Consider the following 24,391-nt stretch of genomic DNA (forward strand, 5'->3'; position numbering starts at 1 on the left):
TTAAGTTATTTGTGTTTGACTGTTTGGATTCAATCATTACTTTCAAGCTTCAATCACAGGTTAGCCTTTTACTTTTTACTTTTGTGTGATGTACATGTTGATTTTTTATGACTTGATGAGTGATGAATTGATGTATAACTGTATAAGTCAATAATTTATGTTGATTTTTTTGATGATTTGATGTTACTTAATGTTTGTTTTATATGTTATAGGGTATATATTCTAGGCTTGTAGCATGCTAAATAACTTTAAAAAATAGGAAAAATAAAAAAGTAGCATATTAAATAGTTTTAGAAAATAGAAAAAATAAAAAATGACACACAGGCGATTTGACCGCCATGGCAACGCCAAAATGGGTGATTCATCGCCAAATCGATTAACCACCCCTCCACCGCCTTGGATCGATTTGACGCCGTGACAACTATGTTGACTGCAACTTTTACTACCAAGATATGGGATCTTGGTGGTCCTTGAGGACAAGGACAATCCAAGGGGGAGGGAATGATACATGCCTAGACAAACTAATTTTAATTTAATTTTATGTTTTATTATATTAGTTGTGATTAGTGAAAATTCATGGTCGGTTATATTTAGTTAATTAAAAGTGGGTTAAGAGAGAAGTTGTAGGAGGAGTTATAGGGTGGAGTAGAGAAGAGCATGGTTCGAGAACTCAGTCGAAACCTGCGAAATTTTCGCAGGTTTCGACTGTATCCCCAGAGGTCAAAACGATGTCCTATGACTTTTAAAAATCACAGGTTTCGACCAAATTTGACGAAATGTCGCATGTTTAGGTCGAAACATGGGAAATTTTGACCAAAACAACTAGTTCGACCCTTTGGGTCGAACCAAGTCCTATATAAGTTAGTTTGAAAAGAAACCCAAGCCTTCTTTAGCAAAATTCGACCCTCTCTTCTTAGTTTTTTCTCCTAGGAGTGGGAAACTTGGGGAAACAGTGGAGATTTCCATTTTTTGCCTAACAAAGTTGAATCTAAGGGTGGTTCTTGCTTCATCTACATAAGAAAGACAACTTGGACAAAAAAGGTAAGTCCCAACTTCCCCAAAAATTATTTTTTTATAGAATATACTTGTAAATAGAGTAGAATTATGTAAATTTTTTATATGTTACTTAGGAGCACCCGATCTACGCATTCACAGTGGCCGAATTTTTTTTGCATGTTAATGCTTATTTTTTTATTTTCAGTTTTTGAAAATGCATTTACCTACAACATATTTCAGTCAACAACTCAGCGTAATGATTACCGAACCTTTGGTTCACCACACAAGTATGACTTTATGTGTTTTTTTTTTTTTATGAAACTAATGATGTGAATGTGTTAGAAATATCTAAAATATGATGTACACAAAAAATAGGCAAAAAAAAACACTGTTTGGGGATCGAAACCTAAGTTTCCACCAAACCGGGAAAAATTCCTTGGTTTCCTCGAAATTTCCCAGGTTTTGACCAAAATTTCCGTCTCCCCAAGGGTCGAAACCTTGAACCTTGGTGGAGAGAGATTATAAGAAAAACGTGGAGAGGGTGGATTGTAAGTTGTGACTGTTACCCTATCCTATATAATAGGAATTAATATGTTATAGAAGGTAGACAAGCAAATCAAATTTCTCATTTTCTCTCCCAAGAGAAGAGGTAGGTTTTCTTATCCAAGCCAGACGTCCGGTTTCGTCCGTAAAGCCAAGAGGCAGGCACCTCCAGCCAAACCCCTATTTTCTCTCTTCTCTTATTTTCTCTCGCTCTCTTTCTTGTACGTATCAAGATACATAGGTATGGTAGTAGCCAAGGACTCAACCTTTTTCAAGATTTTTTTCAACAATTCGAGACTTCTCAATTGAGTATCTCTAATCTTGTTGAAAATCTCCATGTGAAACCAGCTCTGATACCAGATGATATGTACAAGAAAGAGAGGGAGAGAAAATAAGAGAAGAGAGAAAATAGAAGAGATAAAATAGGGGTTTGGCTAATTAGGAGGTGCCTGCCTCTTGGCCTTACGGACGAAACCGGACGTCTGGCTTGGATAAAGAAGCCTACCTCTTCTCTTGGGAGAGAAAATAGGAAATTTGATTTACTTGTCTACCTCCTATTACATATTAATTCCTATTATATAGGATAGGGTAACAGTTACAACTTACAATCTACCCTCTCCATGTTTTTCTTATAATTTGTCTCCACTACTCCACCCTATAACTCCTCCTACAACTTCTCCCTTAACCCACTATTAATTAATTAAATATAACCGACCATGAATTTACACTAATCATAACTAATATAATAAAACATAAAATTAAATTAAAATTAGTTTGTCTAGGCATGTATCATATCACTCCTCATCATTGCCATTATCGCTGATTTCACATGGTTCACGGTTTGCCTCCAAATTAATTGTCTCAAAACTAAGGTGCTTTTTGGAACATAAGGTATAAAAGAATCCTTAACAATATAAACTACCAAAATGCTTGTACCCTTTGCACCGTAAAACATTGAATGGCAGCCTTTAACATCACAGGAGGTTTGTTAGAACCACGCCGAGGTGGAGAATACGGTCGGTTAGGTCGTGAAGATGCCATAGACGAAACACTAACTTATGGTTTGCTGAATGACTTTTTCTGGAGAGAAAACTGCTGCTAACTAGAATTGTTACCCCTAGGAAAAATATTTGTAAAAGTCCTCCAAGTGTAAGGCCGCTTCAGACATTCTTTTACTTGATATGCCACCTGCACATCATCCTCCATTGTAAGTAATCCATTGGACAATAGTGCAACACAGATCAGAGGGTTCAAACCATTGCGGAACTGTGGCACCAATACCTCTTCATCCCACTTAAAATCAGATCGAGTGACTAAATAGTAAAACCTAATGAGATACTCCTCAACTAGCATGTTTTCCTATCTCAACTGTGCAAACCTGAGGTGCATGCGCTACTTATAGTCAGTAAGAAAGAATCTCTGGTTCATGGCTCACTCATCTCAGCCCAAGTAGTGACCAACCCAATGCCTCAAGTCTGATTTTGTTGTTGGTGCTTGATCCATTAAAATCGAATCGTGACTTTAAGCTTAGCCTCTGTAAATAAGATCTTTCTGGCCTTAGCCAACCATGCCATCTAAAAAAAATCTCCAAATTGTGAGCCCAATCAAAGAACTACTCTTGGTTGTTATCCCCATAAAATTGAAGACGTCCAACTTCACTCCTCTTTTAGCTCCATAAGCATCGTATCAACCAACTCCATATGGTGGTGTACGATGTGGTGGTGGGGGTGTGGTGGCGTGGTGGCGACAATGTGACGTGAGACGGACTCTATGAGATGGAGTTGGAAGAATCCCTACATTGCATGGATTTTATCATAGTATTGATGGAATTGACAACTACGATGAGGGAATTAACACGTTCAATGGTGACAATATTTGTATCGGTTTCACCTTTATAGGAGTTGAATTGTTGGAGAATCATACTATTGGCCACGATAACTAAGATATGGATAGGATCTCCAAATTGGTGGTAATCTTTAGGTTCGGAAACCCTATTTGGAATCACGAGGGGCCCACACGAGCAAGAGAAAACTCAAATAAAGTATCAATGGCAAACAGTAATAACTGAAGTTTAGGAGAATGACACAACTAAAAAAAATAAGATATCCTAGATGGCTGGGAAAAAAAAATAGAGTGGAGGAGTATAAAGGGAATTACAGCTACAAACGCACTATCGTGGGTGACAAGGACCTAAGTGGAATAAAAAATAAAGTGGAGGGGGGATATGGGGAAGAGGGTTTTAAACGGAGAACTTATTGTTGGGGAGGGGTGGAAGATGTAATTGAGTTGTCTTCTACCTCTGAAGAATCAGTGGAAAGCTAGTGGTGGATGGTTTGGCTTTGAAAAGGATAGTTGTGATGCAAGGAGCCGACCAATCCGAAAGGCAAGGATTCGACTCGCAGCGAAAGCTTCTGGAACCAGATAGGCGGTTAGTTGTGGTTCTATTTCTCTTACTTGCCCTCTTCTTCTTCTTCTTTCTTTCTTTCTTTCTTCTTTTCTTCTTCTTTTTTTTTTTTGGATGATGACCCTAATATAATGTGGAATGAGATAGTTGGGTATATTCGAAATAAAAATAAAGATGTTCTAGGTGAATCTAAAGTAATAATAAACTCATCTAGGGAGACTTGGTGGTGCGGTGAGAAAGTTCAAACAACAATTAAGGCTAGAAATCCAGTTTTAAGACTTGGCAAAGGACAAAAGATGAAGAGGATTTCAAAAGGTATAAATCCAATAGAAATGAAGTTAAGAAGATAATTGGGAAAGAAAGGGCAATGAAAAGAGATAAAGACTAACTAAACTGTTTCACACCCTTATCAGACAGAAAAGCCGGGTTGGACTGGTTTCGTCTGGGTTGGGTTTCCAAAACTGGTCATGCTGGTCCAACCAGTGGAGTGCTACTGCATCAGGTATACTACTATCTGCTTCAGTCAGATTGGGTTACGATTTTTACTCAAACCATCAACAGCCATTATCCCATGGCTTTTTTCCATGTGATGTCTAAAGCTTACAATAACCACAAATCAAAGCAATGCACACTATTGACTTCTTGTAGACCTTTATAATTATATGCTACTTTTGAGAGTTTTGGTACCCCTGCTCCTCTCTCCTTCTTACCTCCAATTCATTACAATATTTTCTGTGACATAAGTAGCATACAAAATGAGAATTATAGTTTCAAGGTACAGACGTACAGTGAGATTTCTATCCTTTCAGGTCACTTAATTTCCTCCCCCGGCCCCTCCCCTTCCTAACTGCTATCAGATGGAGAGAGAATGACCCCCCTCCTATGGACGAACAAAGAATTGGATCAAAATGATCAAAATGATGACACCATTCTCAAGGACAAGGATATATGCTGGTAGGGGGATAACAGTGCCTGTACAATCAACAGGAATGAAGAGTGCCTGGGAAAATTGATACAACGATATCACCAATAATCAGAACAAACCAGTCAGTAGTTGACCCATGAGAGTTCCTGATACCAGAAAATACCAATACCTTTTAAAAATAGTTTTCAGAATTTTCTGTAATTAGAGGATCATCTTTTTGGGCCTGCATAGCAAGCTTATTAGGGGTTTTTAAACCTCTCTCACATTCACATATAAACTGATTTTGACAAGAATGAGGACGTCAACATGCAGAAAGTGACAGATGTGGGATGATTTCCAAACTTAACACTCAGAATTGATTTGGGCTTTCTTTAATGGAGATTTCAGGATGAGGTCACTTCCGCTGCTGCTGTCGATATCACGACTAAGGATCTCTGTGATAAGATCATTTTAAAAAATTAACATCTCTCTCACGGTGTTAGTTTGGGTGGGTTTATTTGTAATAAACGAAATGCGAAGGGGGTGGATGTAATAAGGGTAAACGCGAGGAGAGGTGTATGTAAATTTCCCCAAGTTCTACGACTTCTTCTTTTTTTTTAATCAATTAAAATTTTAACTATTCTTTTCCAGCAGAAAAATGATTCACAAAACGACAAAAGTACATCTACATACAAAAATGGTTATGAGGTGGACTCGTCATAACAACTTCTATAACTTAGGAACCTGCAAAATAAGCCTTGAAACTGTTCATATTTCTTATAGCTTAGTTCTTGGCAAAGTTGACACTCAAAGGGAACAAACAGAGTTTATACTTATACTTGTACAGGGCCTAGATAAGAACTTAGTTTGTTTCTCCTGAATATGAAGAATAACAAACCCAATATGATGAAAATGATAATAAGTAAACAAAATCTCACCAATGGATAAGGTTTGGAATCTCAAAATTCCATAGTAAAATCCAACCCATGACAGATGGCTTCAAAGGGTGAATTCCTTAAACATTTTCATAGGAATTCTTCCTATTAGGTCTCATTCAGTGTGTACCAGGAACAAAGTTATCGAGTGATGCTTAAATACTTATCAAGTTCCCTCCTTCCATCCTTAACTTGAGATTAAATAGGAGTCTAGGAGCGCACTGCTGACCCAGAACCAAATTCAAGCAAAACATACGGAGAAACTACGCTCATTAAATTATCTTTTATACAGAAAGCGAACCAACGGAACCACCCCCAAAAATAAACTAAAACCCTAAGAACCAGAAAGTAAGAGAATTGGATCGAGAACAATTGGAACCTGTGGGAGACGACCAAGCGGCGTGGAGAACGCATCGCTCCTGCACATTGGAGCAAAACCCAATAGTAATTTTGTTGAGATCACCGCGAAGAACAGATCCATTCCAAACAGAAGATCCGTCATTAACCGTGACCTGGCCAGCAAGAACGACGTTTGGGGCGACGTACGCATCGACGGCAACCTTGGGAACCCATTGCCCTAAAGGGATTATTTTCCTTTGCCCTCTATAATCCCATTTCACTCTACTATCATTCGCAACTGCAGTCGCAGCCACTTTCGCCGTATCAGTGGAAAGACCACGAAAAGCGGAGAGAGATGGAGATGAGAGACTGCTACATAAAACCCTTCGTGATAGACGAGCTAGAGCTGCCATTTTTCCTTAATTTTCTTTCCTGGGTTTCCTCCCCTCTTCGACAGAGCGATCTATACCATACAGAGCAGAACCAGAGAGCTGAGCGAGACGAGAGTCCGGAATCTGTGAGTCGGAATTCGGAATCTCTAAGCCTTATGAGTATACAGTGTACACTCTATGTTGTCCACTCTTCACACCGTTGATACCAATCTAGTCTCCACCAACGGTTCTGATGCCTATTCTTCTAACGCATAATCAACAACATAAACTGTTTAAAGAATCGGAATCGGATCGGTTGAATTGGATTAGAATCGGCCATGGTCGATCCAGAATGAGACGCTGAAGGTTCAGATGGGTTGGGATGGGCTCAGATGTAATGGGTTGGTCTGAGAGGATAAAGGCTGAGATAATAAGTGTCATGGGTTAGGATGAGTTGGGTTTGGCTATAACAGATTCGGGTCAGAGGAGGTATAGATTGTATGGAATAAGATTGGATAGAAGGGTTGAAGAGGAGGAGGGTTGAGAATGGCTCAGGTTAAGCTGGGCCGACAAGGTATGAGAAGGGTATGAGAAGGGCTTGGTTTAGGATGGGCTGAAATGAGATAAGGTGGATTTGGATTGGGTTAGAAAGTCATGGGCTGGTTCAATAACTGGTTCAAAGGGACAAAATAAGAAGATGGGTTATCATCAATACATGGGCTAGAAGAGAAGTCAGGCCCAAGGACTTCGGAAAAGGATCCTAATACATGGATCCCCAGATTAGTAATTGGACGCCCAATTAGTTAGATAGGAGCCGAATTCAAGGACTAAGTGGGTAAGATAAGGTTTGAAAGTGTGAAAATCATCTGTAGTCGCTGCAGTGATGCAGTGAGCATCGGGTGGCTAAGAGCCCTTTGGGGTGCATGGTCAAATGCTTTCAGTCATCTAATGCTCATTGCACCTCACCGCTTGCTACAAAGGATGTGGACTCGGTTTGAAGAGCCTTGGATGGAAGTAATCAACTTATTCAACAATAGCTGAATCGAAGGGATCTGATTCAGTCAAAAAACGGTTAGATTTTGAATTAAAAAAATGAAATAGTAATTTGAGAAGAATTTGAATTAAAAAACAAAGGATAGGGTGGATATGAGAAGGGTAACTGTGTATGAGATCAACTAAGCCACAGAGAGAGAGATTCATGGTACTGATGCCCTAGCAGCTAGTACCAAGATTGTAGGAGAGGGGAAGAGAAAGCTCCCTGGAATTGAATTCCTGACGGTTGGATTATAAATAACTAAATTCAAGAGAGAAACACATCCCAAGATATGGGATTATTAATTATATCCCAGAGGAATAATACCAAACCCTAGAAATGCTTGATCAAAACCGCATGGGTTAGAATCTAATTTATAAATAAAAAAACAAACCAGGTACTAAGCACTGCACTGTGGATGCCCCTAAAGCCAAGATTTAGGAGGCAAAATGGATGCACTTTGGCCCTATGAAATGAAAGAGTTTGGATAAAGAAACAAAAAAGTCATGGGCATGGGATTCCCTTCAGATTACAAGTTAAGCTACCAAACCCTTGTAAGGAAGATAGCCAGGTTCTCTCTCTCTCTCTCTCTCTCTCTCTCTTCTTTTATTAGGAAGAGAATGGCCAAAGGAAATAATTAATTAATAAGCCATAGCCCTAATAAAGTGATCACTAACCAACCCAAAAGTTATAAGCCCCATTTTATAGGCGGCAAAGTGGAGATACTCATAAGGCCACCATGGATTGGAATTCTAACTATACACTTAGAAAAGCAGGAAAGCAAGAGGAACCCTAGATGGCTTATCCTCTACTGATCTTGCTATTCTTATATTTGCATTTCAAGCTAGGATAAGGACCTATGAGAAAAAGTGAAAAGGAATCCAAGCACAGAGCCCACCTTCTTTTTGGCTCTCAATTCAACTTGAGACCAGACCAGTCTCATTTCCAGACTCTCTTACCTTACCCATTGTGACCAGATAGAATCTCTTAACATTGAAACTCTTGTTGGAGTCCTCTACTACTACTACTTGTACATGTCTGAGTAAAGCAACACCAACCCAATTAAGTTGCAACTTGAACAAGGACGACCAGTGCAGTATCCTTGACCGTAATATGCTCCATCAAACAAAAGTAGATAGTTTCTTTTATTTGGTGATAATCAATATATTCAACAAAGCGCAAAAAAAGAAAGGGTCCCTTACAAGAAACCGCAAAGAAAAAGAAAATTTGAATCTAATTGTAGTTATCATGGGTACCTTTACTCAACAGACCACTGTGAGGATCAAAAGGGATTGCGTTTGGATGTAAAGGATTTCGATATTGTAATTCCTAAGTGATCCGCGAGTGTTAGCTCAGAATTGTGTAGTTTTAGTGCGAGTGAAGATGGGTTTTGGAGTGTCCAACCCGAAACCTTTAAGACTTTAGGTCAAGAGAATTCTTCAAATTTACGATGACACTAAGGACCTAAACCCTAAATCTTGAAACCGGAAAACCCAATTAGGGTTGGAAGTTGGAACTGGACATGGCACATCAATTAGATGAAGAAATGTAACCAGTCCACCGAGTTGAAGCTGAAATAGCTCATTTGGAAAGCAACAAATTTGGTGGAAGACAGTATTCATGTTAAACAGTACTCCACTGTGGTTGGTTCTGAAAGAGACATTATTCTTATCTTGTCGTACCTTTGATACCCTCCCCCTTCCCTTTAGACTTTAGTACATGATCCTTTCGCTTTCGCTTTCATACTACAAAAAGCGATCGATTGAGAATAATCAAAGGTATTGGAATTTTGAATGTAGGTGCTGAAACTAATTCTTCTTAATTGCGTGTAATTGAAGTGAAAACTATACAAGCTTTTATGTATTGGCAAAATACAAGTGAGGGTGTCAATTTCAAATCGAAACCAAGTCGAATTAATCAGATCGAAACCAAACCGAATTTATTCAGTTCAAATTCGATTTTAATATGTGAGTATGCCATTCAGTTCATATCGATTTTGGTTTAGGGTGTCAGAACCGTCGGTTCGAACCAAAATCAAACCGAATTGCTCTTATCATTCAAGAGTGTTTTTTGCAAGCTTTTTTTTTTTTTTTTTTTTTTTTAATGTGGTAAGTGTTTTTGGCAATTTATCATCATATATTTACAAGCTAAGATAATTTTGGAGTTGGCAATGGCCATAAGGCCCATAACTTGAGTCCATTATAGCCTTTGGCCCATCATAGTCATGGTTCAAAAGTGGAATCATTTTCATAATCGAATTAAAATCGAGGTATAAAACCGAATTAAAACTGCATATCATAACCGAATTGGAACAGAAATCGAATCAAACCAAATTGAATCGATTTGAGAATCTAAATATGGAACCGAGTCTATTCTCGGTTCGATTATGGTCCACCTTATCATCATTTGAAACCGAACCAAATAACCGAAACCAAACCAATTGACACCCTTACATACAAGGGGTCATGGTCTTGGTCTTGGTCTTGGTCTTGGTCCTGGTCTTGGTCCTGATCAGATAACAAAGATGTAATGGCGTCTAACCCAAAAGTATCAAGCTTCAAAGTGGACAAACTTTTCTTATTGTCACTAGTTTAGCAACAATATATATATATATATTGACTAACAATGGGTATCCAAGCCTTCGGCCTAATTAGTCCATCGGGTCCATACTAACCTCACAACCGCATAGATCGGGTCATACAGAGGTTGAATTATAACCATTCAACTTTCATTGAAAGCTGAACACACTTGTGTGAGTGGCCCCAAAGAGATAAGAGGAGTCGAACTCAGAACCACACACTTCTTGGGGCGAAGGTCCCTTCCCAACTCAACTACCCATTTCTGACCATGGAGTTGCATTCACTATCTCTAACTCCCCTCAGTTTTTGGGTCACGAGTTTTCACATGGTTAGTTCACGAACAACCCGCTCTGATATCACTTGACGGCATCAAACCCTAAAACCCAAGTTGTAGGGTAGAGAAGCCCTTCCCAAATTCAAAAGCCCAACAGCTTCACACTACATGTGGGACTAAACCCCCTCATTCCTATTCCTGGCCCTTGGCCGTGTAGATGCACGACCCATTACATCAAGATGGCTAAAGTACTGTACCCTTACAAATCAAAGATCCATGTCTACTTGCTGCTAGTGCCTACAATATAACCATCCATCACAAAAGGGAAAAAGCTCAAATAGTTGGCTTGCATAGTGCAAGTAGACATCTTTTGGCTAAGGAAGTTTCCATATCAGGTTCTTCATATCTTCCAAATCATCTAAAGCTACTAGCAACTAGGTGGGACTGTATCTAAATTTAACCATGCTGGCAGATAGCCTTTGTCCAAAAGCTTATCAAAAATATCTATACATATATTATATATCTATCTACCTAGGATATGGAAAGATCCATGCTCTCCAGATATTTAGGGACCACTTTGCCAAGTCTATCTCTAAACCCAAAACTGCTATATATATAGACCTCTCCTAGTTTGGAAAACTCAAGTAATCCTATCTGAGAAGCTTCAAATAGTTTAGAAGAAATGGAAGCAAACCGTAAGCGCAAAGCCTTCATGAAAGCTAAGATGGTTGTGGCTATCTATAGAGCAGCCAAGCCTTCTTCCAATACTGTTCAATATAGTAGTAAGGTTAAGCCTACCCCATCTTCTTCTTTCGTGGTGGATGAAGATAACTTCTCCATTCCTGCTCCGAAGCCAAAGTTATCAGATGCAAACTCAGAAAGTTTTCATGATCACTCCATTAATGGCTACATGAACAATCTCTATGGCGCCGGAGGTGACGAAAATGTTGATATGAGGGCTGCAAGCTACATCTCTTGTGTTCAAGAACGTTTTAGGCATGAACATGCTGATACAGATTGGAGGAAGTATCAAGAGACCCACTCCTCCTGATCAGATATCACCTAAGTTAGCTTTAGAACTTCTTTCTCCTGAGATCAACTACTTGAATCTATTATTGGTTCAATTTGTGTAGAATAAGTAGTATGTTGGGTCTAGTCTACGTTTTTAGGTTCTGTTTTTGCAAGCTCTCTAAGAAAACTGTGTGAAGAATTCCAATCAATGAGAATTTAATTTCATCATATTAATGCTGTTAACTTAGTTCTTTACCAAGTAAACTCAGGCCATATTTGGTATGGTTTCTATTTCAATTTTGGGTTGATATCATGAAATAGTCAAAAATAGATTTTTGGTCAAAAAATTGAAATTGTTTTGGTTGCATCAATCTGAAATAGTTCAAGAACAAGAAATCTATTTGGTAGTTCAAATTTTTAGAATAGATTCTCTATATTTCTTTGGAAGAGAGTGTTGTTGATGGGGACGGAGGCAGGGCCGAGAGGGGGTGGGAGATGGGACAAGGTCAGGAAGGAGGCGGTGGCGATAGCAACAGTCGTGGTGTTGGCATGATGGTGAGGGCATCTGATGGTGGTGTGATCATTAGGAGAAAAAAAGGTGATGTTTATTTATAAAATGAAATTATTGCTTTGCCCATCAAATTAACATCGTGCATGCTCTTTTTTGTTTTTTTTGTTTTTAGTAAAACATTGTGCGTGCTCATTAAAGAGCAAGAGTGAAATCAGAAATTGAAACATATCCTCAACTATCTCAGAATTTCTATTCAATCTGATTTCTGTTTTGTTGAAATTAATAAATTACAAAAATAAAACCATATAATTTTTCAAAATAGAAATCACCCCATGAAATTAAAATAGAAATCATATTGAAAAGTTTCATTGCCATTTAGATTGTTTAGAAGGACATTTGTGGAGTAAAAGAGAGACACATGTCACCACGAAACCATGTATGAATAGTCGTTAAACTTTACATACGGGGAGTTGATCGATATTGTCTCACCATGTAACACAGCCTACTCATCTAACCACTTGGAGGGATGATAATGACTATTCTGAATTATAGGGTGTTAGGAGAATAGTCCCACATCAAAATATCAAATACCCCTTAGGCTTTCGGTTCCCTCATATATCTATGAGTCCCTCCACCCAATAGTTCAAGCTTTTGAGATAGATATTTACTCGTATTAAAACAAGTTTTCTCCAATCTTTCAATTCCAGGGTATTGGGAGAATTTGTGTCTTTCATCTTTATATTTTGAATCAAAGCAACGGATAAAGACTACGCACATTTGCCCCTCTAAACCTTATGATAACGAGAGCTTCCTAAAGTTCGAACATTTGAGAAAAACATTATTTACATAAGGTGCCCTTGGATTAGATCACATCGAATATTTGGAGGTTATAATTTTTGGAATATTATTTATTTGCATAAGGTTCCCTTGGATTAGACCACATTTAGTACTTGGTGGCCCAAGAACTTACTCGATCAACATTTACCTTTCGATCTCCTCCTCACTCTCAAATTCAACTTTTTAGACCTTATCCAAAATTTTGATTCTGGACTACCTTTCCTAAGCTTTCTTTGGCCAAATGACAAGTTTTATATACATAAATATGAGAATGGGGCTCACTAGTAAATTGTACTCAGGTGCTTGATTAATTTTCATGTGGCAGCTTATACCCCTAAATCTTGTGCTAAGCCGGCGGTGGCACTACTAGTCTATTACCTTCCCTTTTAAGTCCTACACCATTCACCCAAAGGATATCGATCCCAAAAAAGAAAAAGGATCTACTTAGAATATTTCATCCTAAAGTTGAATAAAAATGCAACCCAATCACTAAGTTGGTTTTCTAGTTCTTTTTCTTTCTTTCACGTAATATTAAGTTTTTTGTCACTCACGTTAAAAAGAGAATCTCTTCACTTGTGTTCTTGACAGTTAGAGATGAATCTCCTAAAACAATGGAAAATGTATTTCAAACATTCATATATAAGAGAGACATGTCACTATGGTATCTTATGATTGTATTTTTTTCACCTACCATGAAGGAAAACTTTCATTTAAATAAGGCAAGGGTGGTAATTTAAAAAAAATTATATAAGATTAAGTTTTATTTCACCTACGATGAAGAGAGTATCTCTTAGTCCACATATTCTAGTGGTTGAATGGGACTTTTGGAATAATGAGTTTGGATCTACTGTTTGCACGATCATCCAACATCTGTCTCACTTCCTATCATTACAAGGATGTTAAGAGGTATATTTAGAAGCAAAAATAATAGGCGTTGGATACACATATGTACGATCAAGTGATCGTACAAGCAGTGGATCCGAATTCTTAGAATAGTGACACCTCAATAATATAGATAAAATCTAAAGCATCGAAGGGACTGAAAGAACAATTCACATAGAATATTCATTCTCTTTTATAATAATTAATTGATCTCCTTAAACAAGCACTTGTTCATTATTTCCTTTGGGTTGGGGATGGGGGAGGCTAATCTTTCAATATTTAATTATCAATATCAAAATAGCCAAATCATTCCTCCAATATATGAATTTTACATTCACACCCAATGCAAGCTAGAAAAATCTATGAACACACACATATAGCAGAATGGAAGTGGTAAGTGATTGGTTCAATTAACAGGATATGACTTGGGAGTTGAATCAGCTCAACCAGAGGAGATGAGCCTATCTTTAAATTGTGCCATTGCTAGTGACATCTTCCCAAACTCTGCAACTTGTGCTAGCATCTTGAAGCTTTATACCTCGCAAGGATGACAAACAAAATTATAAATATTTTTTTGATAATTAATTGATGATGGAGTAAAGTAACAAGTTCAGAAACACGAAAGCAAGAGAGTAGAAAATGCTAAAGGAGCAAGTAGCATAAAAAAGTGCACCAATGAGATGTGATAAAACGGTTTCATGCATAAGAGGGCAATGAGATCATTTCTTATGTGAGAAGGAGAGAGAGAATGGAAGTGCTAGGGTTCACATGGACTGAAAAGGGCTTAACCTTAATTTTCTTAGATTACTTCTTATGTAAGAAGATACCCACGATGCTGAAGTGGGGATTCCTTTCCACGCCCTCTCACATAATGAACTGTGGAATCAACACTAACACTCTCTCTCCTCAAACAAAATATGATCAGCCTCCTATTAAATGAACACGTCATGCATGGAAAACTTATAAACTGATAAAAACAAGCTAGGGGAAGGTTTTCTAAGTCCATCACGGAGCGGCACACTCTCTCGCTCTCTCAATGACTGCTCTTGAAATGATCTATCTGCCTTTATATACAACACCGTTAGGTCGCTCGCTCGATCTCCATATGCCGCTTGCTTAGAGAATCCTCTTTCAACATGTTAGCAGTTTCCTAATACACTTACCATATATATGGGGAAGGTAGATTGTAAGTGTAATATTATTATAAGATTTGCCCTTAGATACCTCTTTTGCTCATCAAGTTTGTTAATTTTGTCTTGAATTCTTGACTCGTTTTGAAGATTGACCCGCTCCGACATATTTTGGTGGCGACCCGAATGAAAAGTTATCTGAGATCTATGATGGAAGCAGAGCGGTTGGGCCGAGAGGCCTAAGCCCGGAGCCCAACACTAATCTCGTATGGGGGTACAGGGGCATAGCCCCCATGGTATGGTTCGATCGGATTGACTCGGACCCGATGGGTCGACCTGGGACTTGGAGTCTATATAATGTACTGTTGTCTTGTTGAGAAAGTCATTGTATTTTGGGGGTTTTTCGAGCTAGGGTTTCGGGGCGAGTTTTCTCGCCGCTATTTGAGTGTAATCTCTCTTCTGCATAGTAAAACATCTTCTTCTTCGACTGAGGACGTAGCACACCACCCTGGTGTGTGAACCTCGTTAAATCTCTGTGTTGTGCGAATCTTTTGTCTATTTATTTTTGTATTTCTAGGTGTTTGATGTAACAAAGTTGGGCCCATTTATTAACAATTACTCCCTCTCGACGTTATACTAAGCACTTGGTTGAGCACTTGGATCCTTCTGGTGAAGGCAAGCTCCATGAATCAGACGGATGGGGCTAGGAGTTTTCTGTCCATAACCGTCCTTTCACTTGGTTGAGCACTTGGTCCTTCTAGTGAGAAATTTCATGGGCCGATTAGTCCTTCCAACGATGGGCCTCCCATTGGCTTGACAGTCACACGAAGGGTTTATTCTCTCTCAGTTTGGCTTGACAGTCACATGAAGTTTATGATCTCTCTCTCTCTCTCTCTGTGTGTGTGTGTGTGTGTGGAAGGTGGTAAAACCTAGACCTATCATTTGAGACAAATTTAGATGATTTAAGACTTTAAGTCATGACTAAACCACCCAACCCCCTTTCACCTATATTGTAATTAAACCCTGACCAATTGTACTTATATTCATATTCTACTTTCTAATTAATCTGAAAAAACTACCACCTCCATCATTTTCCTTCTAAGCCAAACACCTCCCCACCCCCCCCCCTTCCCCTTTCCCCTAAAAAATGGCATAGCCATGTCTAGCTAGAAGTTTAAAAGAAGGGAAAGAAAATTAAATTAAAAGAAAAAAGATAAAATGGAAACTCTTCTGATCATTTAATAATTGTGCATGTAATGCAAAAGCTTACTAAACAAAGTGAGTAAAATTTCTTCTTATTTCAACAAAATTAATTTGATTTGAATATAAAAATAAGATAAGGGTAAGATTAATCCATTTAGGTTAGTTAACACAATCATGAAAGCTTTAATCACCCTAGGCATGGAACACTTTTCATGCCATCTAAACTAACTAGCTGATAAATATTATATAATTATTAAAATCTCACCAGTTTTTGGAGAAGTGTGTTTTCATCTTGCAAAGCCTTTTGCTGCATAAACATGAAACTTCTAGTTAGTGAAACTCAAATAGATGAAAACTCTAAGAGAGATAGAAAAGGCCTGGGAAAATCGCATTCACTATCAGCTCACTAAGGGAATGAATAAAAAACAATGAACACTCAAATAACAATCCCAAACGTCATATTTACAAAACTTTAGGTATGAAAAGATCCAGCTGCCCCCGCGTGTATTAGATATTTTCAAACCAAACTATGTCTGAGCATAGGGGACACAGATGAGTAGAGTTCTTTTCCCCTAATAGTTATTTATACTTGTCCATAACACCTTGTCTACAAATACTCTTGCTGATGATTTCTTCATCCTTGATAGAGGATGACCAAAGGGATCTAGAGTGATTAGAAATTGAGCAAGTAATGTTCGATTTTTAAGAATAAAATTTCTTTCCCTCCTTTCTATATTTGTAACCAGTCCACCAAGGGTGTGGGGAAGAAGAAAATTTTGGTTTACTATAAGAATGAATATCTAAATTAATTTACATCCTAATTAACTAGTTTGGAAAATTAAAATTCATAACTAGAAAACTGATATCAATAATCCACCAAATGAAATAAATCTAACATCTAAAGGCTCTTATCTCTTGATAATTCATCTATCATGTGCTTGCGACAATCACAACTACCATTAGGTAGCAAGAGCATCAATTCTAATTATAGTGTGGGTTTATTGATACTAGCATGAGGAATATTATCTACTATGGGTGTAAAAATGAAGATAGAAAAATATGAATATAAATTTAGGGAAGTGATTCTCTGTTAGGGAGCGTGGCCTATGCTAGTGCTCCATGTATCTTTCTCTCTCTTTCCCAGAGAAATGGGTCTTTTCACATGGGGAGGAAAGAGATAAACACATGAGAGCGTTGGCATAGGCCATGCTTCCGGACAAAGTTTTTTTTCCCATAATTTTTATACTCATAAGGATAGGTGCAGTTGATATATAATCCTGGAAAAAAGGTTCTCTCATTCATTAGGGTAGGATACCCCAACATCTTTTGCGTCTATGTCTCTCCTCACATGAAATGACTTTTCTGCTCTCATGTATATAATGTCATTTGCCGTAATTCATTGGTACACTCCCATACTGCTTGCTCTAGAGAACCCTCTCCTTGTTAGAATGTAAAGAGAGGAGTCACTAGAGCAAGCAGTATAGAGAAGCCAACCAATGAAATGTGACAAAACTGTTTTTGTACATGAGATGGCAACGAAGTCATTTCATATAAGAAGAGGAGAGAGAGAGAGAGAGAGAGAGAGAGAGAGAGAGAGAGAGAGGATGTGTGTGTTTGAAAGGAGAGATAGAGAGTGAGTATGTTGGCATGTCCTCTCTTGATAGCCCAGACTTCAGGATATACCTTTCTGTCATTCTTACATTATTTTTCTTTCTTTTTTTTCTCTTTTTTTTTTTTAGCGAGAGGAAATTACTAAATTAGATAGGATTATGTATATTATACAGCATATGCAACTTAACTATAGATTGTTTTTTAGCTATAGCCTCCCTAGCTATAGTTTTAAGCTTCCACATGTATCTATTGTTTGTTGTCATACAAAAACTGGGGTGGTTAGGATGGTTATCCATTTCTACGATTAATAATATAAGAGTTTTTGGTCATAGGGTTAGTAAAAAATCATGCTTGTTCTCTAGCAACATTTCGATTTCTTCAGCATCTATTCATACTTGATCCACCTTCCACCTCCAATTTCTTGTATTATCTTGCATGTACTTTAATAGACTATATTCTCAAATAAATTCTTTATAAACCCCCTTACCCCCACCCTCATCAAAAGAAAAAAAAAAAGGAAAAAAAGTTTTCTGACAATAAATTTATTTAAAAGTGATAAAAAAAAAAAACGAAAAAAAAACAGAATTCTCGAGTAACTTACCCTTATCTTCAACAAGTTGATGTGCTCTGAGATCATACGCCTCTGTCAAATCAAGATAATTATAAATTAGCTATTGAAGGGAATGGATTTGGTTTACAATAAGAGATATATTTAAATACTCTTTGTAAACTAAGTCCGATTCCACTGCACGTAGCCACGTATCATTCAAAACACTCTATAAGTCAGTGGATGAGACATGTGTCAAATATTCAACGTATCGAATTGTTTTTTCCTTAATTTTAATTAAAACAAAATTTTTAAACAAATTTACATTTAATTAGAACCGTTCCTTCGATACAAGATTAAATAGGTATCAATATCAAACACGATCAATACTTATGCCAGAGGCAGCTAACAAGAACACAAGTCGCAACAGAGGAGCAAGTTGATTAGGTATTAGGGTAGTGATGTAAATATAGTGAAAGTTAGTAGTCTAATAGTATTATTATAAGATTGAAAGTCGAGGATTTCTGCTTAGGATATGGTTTTTCCTAATCACATCCAGGAAGAACTTCGAATTGATACTTTGACTAAGCCTATATTTCGCTTTCGTTAATCTTGATAAGGTGTCCCTGATGATGCCAATGTCGAAGGTGGGAATATCTTGTCTAGGTTAATTGTTTTCCTCATTTCATTTGTCTCTTTTTTTGTTTTTTTCTTTTTCTTTTTCTTTTTTTTTTTAAAATTATTGATCCTATTTAACAAAAAAAAAAAAATAGAAACCCTTAAAAATAAAGGAAGTAAAATATCTGTGACAGTGTTATTGTGTTTATGTGATGTAAACACTTCCCAATATAATAATATATATTTACTTTAAGCAAAAGGTAATAGATATGGTCAATATTTTCATTAAAGATTAAAAAAGATAAAAAGTGCAACCAAACAGAGAGAGATGACAGCCATAGGGATGTGTTATGAGAGCCATAGGGATGTGTTCTTCCATTTTTTTTTTTGTTTTTTTTAATGATCTCTCTCCCTCCGTAATCTCTCCGTGATCTATGGCTGTCTATATATGCACTAATCAAAATCATAGTATGCACAGTGAGTTTGCGTGTTAATCAAGAAATAAAAGAACTAGAATGAAATAGAATTGCCTTTCTTGAGCGAATGCGTTCCACTCCAGTTTTAATCTGTCGCTCCAATTGCTTCAACTCTTTCATTCCCAACGATAACAGCTCCTCTCCAGCCAGATGCCTTCATTTCCATAAACAAACCATATTTATATATTAATCCATAATTAATCAATCCAAGTGATCAGAAATTTTCTATTTAAAAAAAAAAAATCAGAAATTATTACTTAAGTCTTGTCTCCAAGGACTCCATCAATTTCCTCAAGTCGTTAATTTCAGTCTTCCAAAACTGAAAATATTACAATAAACTGCATCAGTAGATCTATCTAAACAATGTGATCTCTTTACATGAGATTCCATCGTCTATGGGGTATTAAATCACCGTGTATAATATAATGTAAGAAATATATAACACCTGTGTTGTTTTTGAACGATTATTATCATTGGAGCCGGAAAGACCAACTTCATTCCGATACCGCTCGATCGTCCTGTCCATGCTGAGAGAACAATACAAAAGAAGGTGAGAAGAAGAAGTAGAGAAAATTAGGGTTTATGGATTCCAGATGATTTTGAATAACTTACTCATGACTGGCGAACTGGTAAGCTTTACCAGTAGGTGAGAAGGTGATGATAGCAACTTCGGCATCGCAAAGGATGGATAGCTCGAAAGCTTTCTTTAGAAGACCATTTCTACGTTTGGAGAAGGTGACTTGACGACTCGTTGTGTTCTCGATCCTCTTCAGTTCTACTTTCCCTCTTCCCATCTTTGTTTATTCCTCTTTTCCTCTCATCTGCAACCACTGATGATTATTTTATATTATCCAGGACTTTATATAGACAATTGTATATTTCAAACCTTGAGCTTCAATGGTTCTCTCTCTCTCTCACTAGAAATGAGTGGGACTATTGACGGAGTGCATGGACATAAATGAAATGGTATATCATTATATGGAGGATAAAAATTAAATTAGATGTTAAAATTTGACACATGATTAATCTAATACATTCCTAACATCTAACATCAGATTTCTTACATCTCTCTTCCATTAGGTAAAAAAAGGTGCATCATATCGTTTTATCAAGTCTTTTGGTGGGTTCATCCATTGAACTATTTGCCTTCATGTTAACAATTATTTGATATTTTTCATCTTTTACATGTCATACATTTCAAAACCAGATTTTACCCAAAAAAAAAATTTTCAAAACCTGATAAAAGGGCAAAGCAAAAGGCTACTTATTCTAATTTGGTTTGGCTGAATCTGATTTTGATTGAACAAATTATTGACCAAATTCATTCAAAATAAAAGATAAGCTTTCCAAATTTCAAAAACTAATAATGATAGGTTAAAGGTTAAAGGTTAAAGGTTAAAGGTTAAAGGTCAAAACACGGCAAATCAAATCAGAAATTTCATGGAAATTTGAATGATTTTCAAGCCACCTTTTTTTTTATCCAATTAATTATGGGAAAAAGATATTTGTTTAGGAGTGTAACCTATGTTAGCGCTCTCATGTGTCTATCTCTCTCTTCTCCATGTGAAAAGACACCTCTACTCCTTGTTTTGGGAGGAAAGAGAGAAACACATGAAGCATTTCTGGTGTAGTTTACACTCCTGATTCTTCTAAACAAAAAACAACTTCTCATTGATTATTTACCGAAATGTGAGTAGGCCTTTCTTATGCCTCATGTTCAAAGAGACTTTTCCCTATTATTTTACAAGGTGGTCGTCAATGAAAATCAAACCGAAAAGGGGTTAGTTTCAGTTTTTTTCTGGTTTGACCAACGATAATGTCCAGTCTTAAGACCTACTCCAAGCTATGAAAGAATGTGTGGTTCACCAAATAATAATAATATTATTATTATTATTATTAAAAAATTAAAAATATAGCTATCTTTGTGAGACTGTAGTTGATGTAAAAAAAAAAAAAAATTATATGTATATGAAATTAAAAATAAGACTTTTCAAGTAAAATGAAATTTGCTAATAATTTTTTTTACATTGAAATAAACGAACCTATTTGTGGAGATGATGTTTTGAGAACAAATTGAAACAATCAACATTGATTGAAAAGAACCACCTATATTTAAAAAGGGGAAGGGCGAGATCATGGTTAAAAAAAATTTATTTCCAATTTTTTCAGTTTCCTAATTTATTTTGGAAACTGAAAACCAAGAATTAAATCCATAAGGTAAAATAAATAAATAAATGAAAGTGAACATCAAAATTCATTCGGCATCTACTATGGTTTTAAAAACTATGGACCTCTCTCTCTCTGTGGTCTTTCCTATACACACCTTGCAACACACTTGAGAAATGTTTGGGGATGTTTCTACCAGATGTAGGCATAAAATTAGTCCCAACTTTGATAAAATTACCATTTGTATTCCATAATGAGCACAAGAGAAAACTCATACAAACTAACTTTTCTAGGTGGAGAATATGCTTTTAACATGTGAGGAGACAGTCATTTGACATAATTATAAACTTTGTTTGGCCCAAAAGAATAATAAACTCTCTTTTAGGAATCATGTAGGGAAACTTTGCCTCTTCTATAAATATAAGATTTTTCTTCCATTTAGTTTTGAATATATTTCCCTTATATGGAAGAATTCATGAGATCATTAAAACTAATTGGTTTGAGCTTTCAAGGTTTTCATGTATCATAATGCATAACCAAGGTTATAAAACTTTGTTTCCGTCACTATGATATAATTAAGGGTGTCAAAGTTCAGCCCAAATCGGTTGACCAACATTAATGATTGGTTCAGATCAACCAACCCTTATCAATTGGTTTGGCTTCAGATTTGGTCTTATGGAACAATAGAAACATAAACCAAAATCAGATTGATCAAATCTGCTAAAAAATCAAGATTGGATTGCTAGTAATCCGACGAAAAAAAAAAAAGACTGGACTAAAACTGGGGTAGTTTGATATTGATACGGTTCACTATATCAGGTTGTATCAAGCTCATGAGTCAAAATCAAAGCCATTTTTATCAAAAAAAAAAAAAAAAAGGCAAAAAAACCCTATCGATCTGGCATATGCAAGGGCCAATGAGAGTACTGGTGGGAGCATCTTTAATGCACATAGGGGTGGGGGGAACATGGACATTTCATGCATGCTATTTTTAGGTGTTTCCTATGCCAGATCAATAGGGTTACTTTTTCAAAATAAAAAAGTAAAAATATAGCCCGAAAAGCAATGTGTTCTTTACAGCCAAACATAATGGGCTGAAATGACTATCTTACCCCTAACGAAGGATAGAAATCTCACCCAATTGATGCTAGTGTAAGTTGACCTTTTGATACGATACGGTACCAATACTAAGAACACTAATCATAGCCAACCATTATAGACAATGTAGAGAGTGGAGAGTGGAGAGTGGAGACAAATGGTAAAACACAGGACGCGCATATATGCAAGGAGAAAAGACTTACTGATATGATATGATCAGCAGCATTAGTGATCAAGACTCAAATTATTTCATGGCAATAAGACCATTAGGAAATCGAAACGCGTCTAGTGTGTTCCAATTACTGATAGGAAGGTACATAGTTTGTCGTGCTCATATTGGTTGTCTTCAAAATCTTTCTCCTTTCTCATAGCTATCATAAAAAAAATATATTTTTAGGGTATAAGAAGAGGACGATGCGGTGCATCATCTTTTTTCTTTTTCTTTTTTTTCGGTAGGATGCATTGCAGCATTGCATCATTGCATGTATTGGTTTTGTCTTTCTTTCATAGCAGACAACCATTGTCCTTAATCTCATCATCATATCTATCTGAGAAAGTAAAATGAGTCAACTTCAGAATCCTTCTTTCATCTCGGAAATGACTCCTGGGGTCGTTGTTTTTTCCCTGTTTGGGGACAGGTGTCAACCTTTCATTTCACTTTTATTCCACTGTCTGGGACAGGTGTCAACCTCTCCTTTTATATATATATATGATAAAATTATTGAGAATTTATCGATTTAGGGTTCACTACTACTCCCATAGACCTTGCCGAAGACCCATTGATTTGGAATCTCAAGCACGGTTTTTAGGAATGATGTTAAGATCCCGTTATATATGAGATTTAGCCCATATTGGTTATGAAAGGGATTTGATGTGGGGTTGATGTAGGGTTGATATGATCTTGAGTTCTCTCAAGGTTTGTATTACTGGTATGGTTATAGAGTATGGTATTAGAATGTGTATCGATCATCTCCAAAACTATTATGGTATTAGAACAAATTGATACCAAATCATCCGTATCAAATAGAGATACCCATACTTTATCTTTAAAATGAATTTTTTTTACTTTGTTACCCTTGGTCTGTATCATTCAACTAATATAATATCGGCTAAGTATCGAGATAAGACATTAGCCAAACATATACTAATCACTCAAAATAGACAATCCCTAGTGAAACCCTAGAAAAGGGCTACTTATGAGTTAGGTGTGCGCTCCCACGCCGAAGCATGCTAACGCAGCAAGAAAATTGAAACTCTAGCATAGCGTACTAACGCATCTTAGTAATAGGTTTGCGAGCTAATCGTAGAGCACCCTTGCTTTTTTGATCTATGATCAGCTAGGAAGCGAATCCAACAAACACTTGGGCGGAGTAAAGCAGATCTATAAAGCACCGTTGCGCTAATGCACGCTATAATTTTTCAGCATGGTTCTGGCTCGCACCTAACTCATAATTGGACTCACCCATTGCTTGTGTTATAGTAGGGCCTGGTTAGGCGTTTTCTTTGCCCCTTAAAGACCAAAGAAATGGATCAAAAAAAAGGGAGGACTTCTGCAAGGTAAAAAATGAGGCACAGTGATACCTGATAGAAAGAGCTATCTTATTTGAGGTGGGTTGGTTCTTTAACAGTTAGGATCAAACAATTTTGTCCCTACTTTTCTTTAAAAATAACTTTTTAACATTTTTAGCCTTGATCGGTGCTATTACACCTATATAAGATTGGCCATGAATTGGCATTCATGGATGCCAATACAGCCGATGCGAAGCAACGGAATCAGCTAAGGTGAGGATCAACAAAATTGTACGTTGTTTAATGAAGCATCATTAACATTATCATCATATGGGAGAAATAATGAGATTATCTTTCATAAGCGCCATTAACATTATCATCATATGGGAGAATTGAGGTTTATCTTTTAATTGC

At 36.8% G+C, this 24,391-nt stretch overlaps 4 protein-coding genes across 4 annotated transcripts in view; 2 read left to right on the forward strand and 2 right to left on the reverse strand.

Annotated features, from left to right (window-relative positions):
* Window positions 1-24,391, forward strand: part of LOC122059913 (agamous-like MADS-box protein MADS4) — a 75,110-nt gene that overhangs the window by 7,738 nt on the left and 42,981 nt on the right. The window lies entirely within an intron of this gene.
* Window positions 6,161-6,683, reverse strand: LOC122059914 (gamma carbonic anhydrase-like 2, mitochondrial; the record flags this gene model as incomplete). Its single annotated transcript, XM_042622985.1, is given in 1 exon segment — window positions 6,161-6,683. A coding segment is annotated over 1 exon segment (374 nt), but the record flags the coding sequence as incomplete, so codon positions are not given.
* On the forward strand, window positions 11,013-11,653 carry LOC122059918. The gene has a single exon (XM_042622991.1). The coding sequence runs from the start codon at window positions 11,061-11,063 to the stop codon at window positions 11,427-11,429; it is 369 nt and encodes a 122-aa protein (XP_042478925.1). The 5' UTR covers window positions 11,013-11,060; the 3' UTR covers window positions 11,430-11,653.
* On the reverse strand, window positions 13,790-20,057 carry LOC122059915 (agamous-like MADS-box protein MADS1). Its single transcript, XM_042622986.1, has 7 exons — window positions 19,817-20,057; window positions 19,650-19,731; window positions 19,462-19,523; window positions 19,259-19,358; window positions 18,165-18,206; window positions 16,218-16,259; window positions 13,790-14,149 (listed from the first exon to the last, which is right to left on the reverse strand). The coding sequence occupies exons 1-7, from the start codon at window positions 19,996-19,998 to the stop codon at window positions 14,087-14,089; spliced, it is 573 nt and encodes a 190-aa protein (XP_042478920.1). The 5' UTR covers window positions 19,999-20,057; the 3' UTR covers window positions 13,790-14,086.

This window comes from Macadamia integrifolia, chromosome 13 (assembly GCF_013358625.1).
Source record: "Macadamia integrifolia cultivar HAES 741 chromosome 13, SCU_Mint_v3, whole genome shotgun sequence".
NCBI lineage: Eukaryota > Viridiplantae > Streptophyta > Magnoliopsida > Proteales > Proteaceae > Macadamia > Macadamia integrifolia.

Excerpts from the sequence above, each read along its gene's own strand:
- LOC122059918 (XM_042622991.1), top strand. The coding sequence starts at position 11,061 with ATGGAAGCAAACCGTAAGCGCAAAGCCTTCATGAAAGCTAAGATGGTT.
- LOC122059915 (XM_042622986.1), bottom strand. The coding sequence starts at position 19,998 with ATGGGAAGAGGGAAAGTAGAACTGAAGAGGATCGAGAACACAACGAGT. Across the intron at positions 19,732-19,816 it reads TACCAGTTCGCCAGTCATGA|CATGGACAGGACGATCGAGC; the intron begins GTAAGTTATTCA and ends TTGTTCTCTCAG. Across the intron at positions 18,207-19,258 it reads AACGCATTCGCTCAAGAAAG|AGGCGTATGATCTCAGAGCA; the intron begins GCAATTCTATTT and ends TTGATTTGACAG.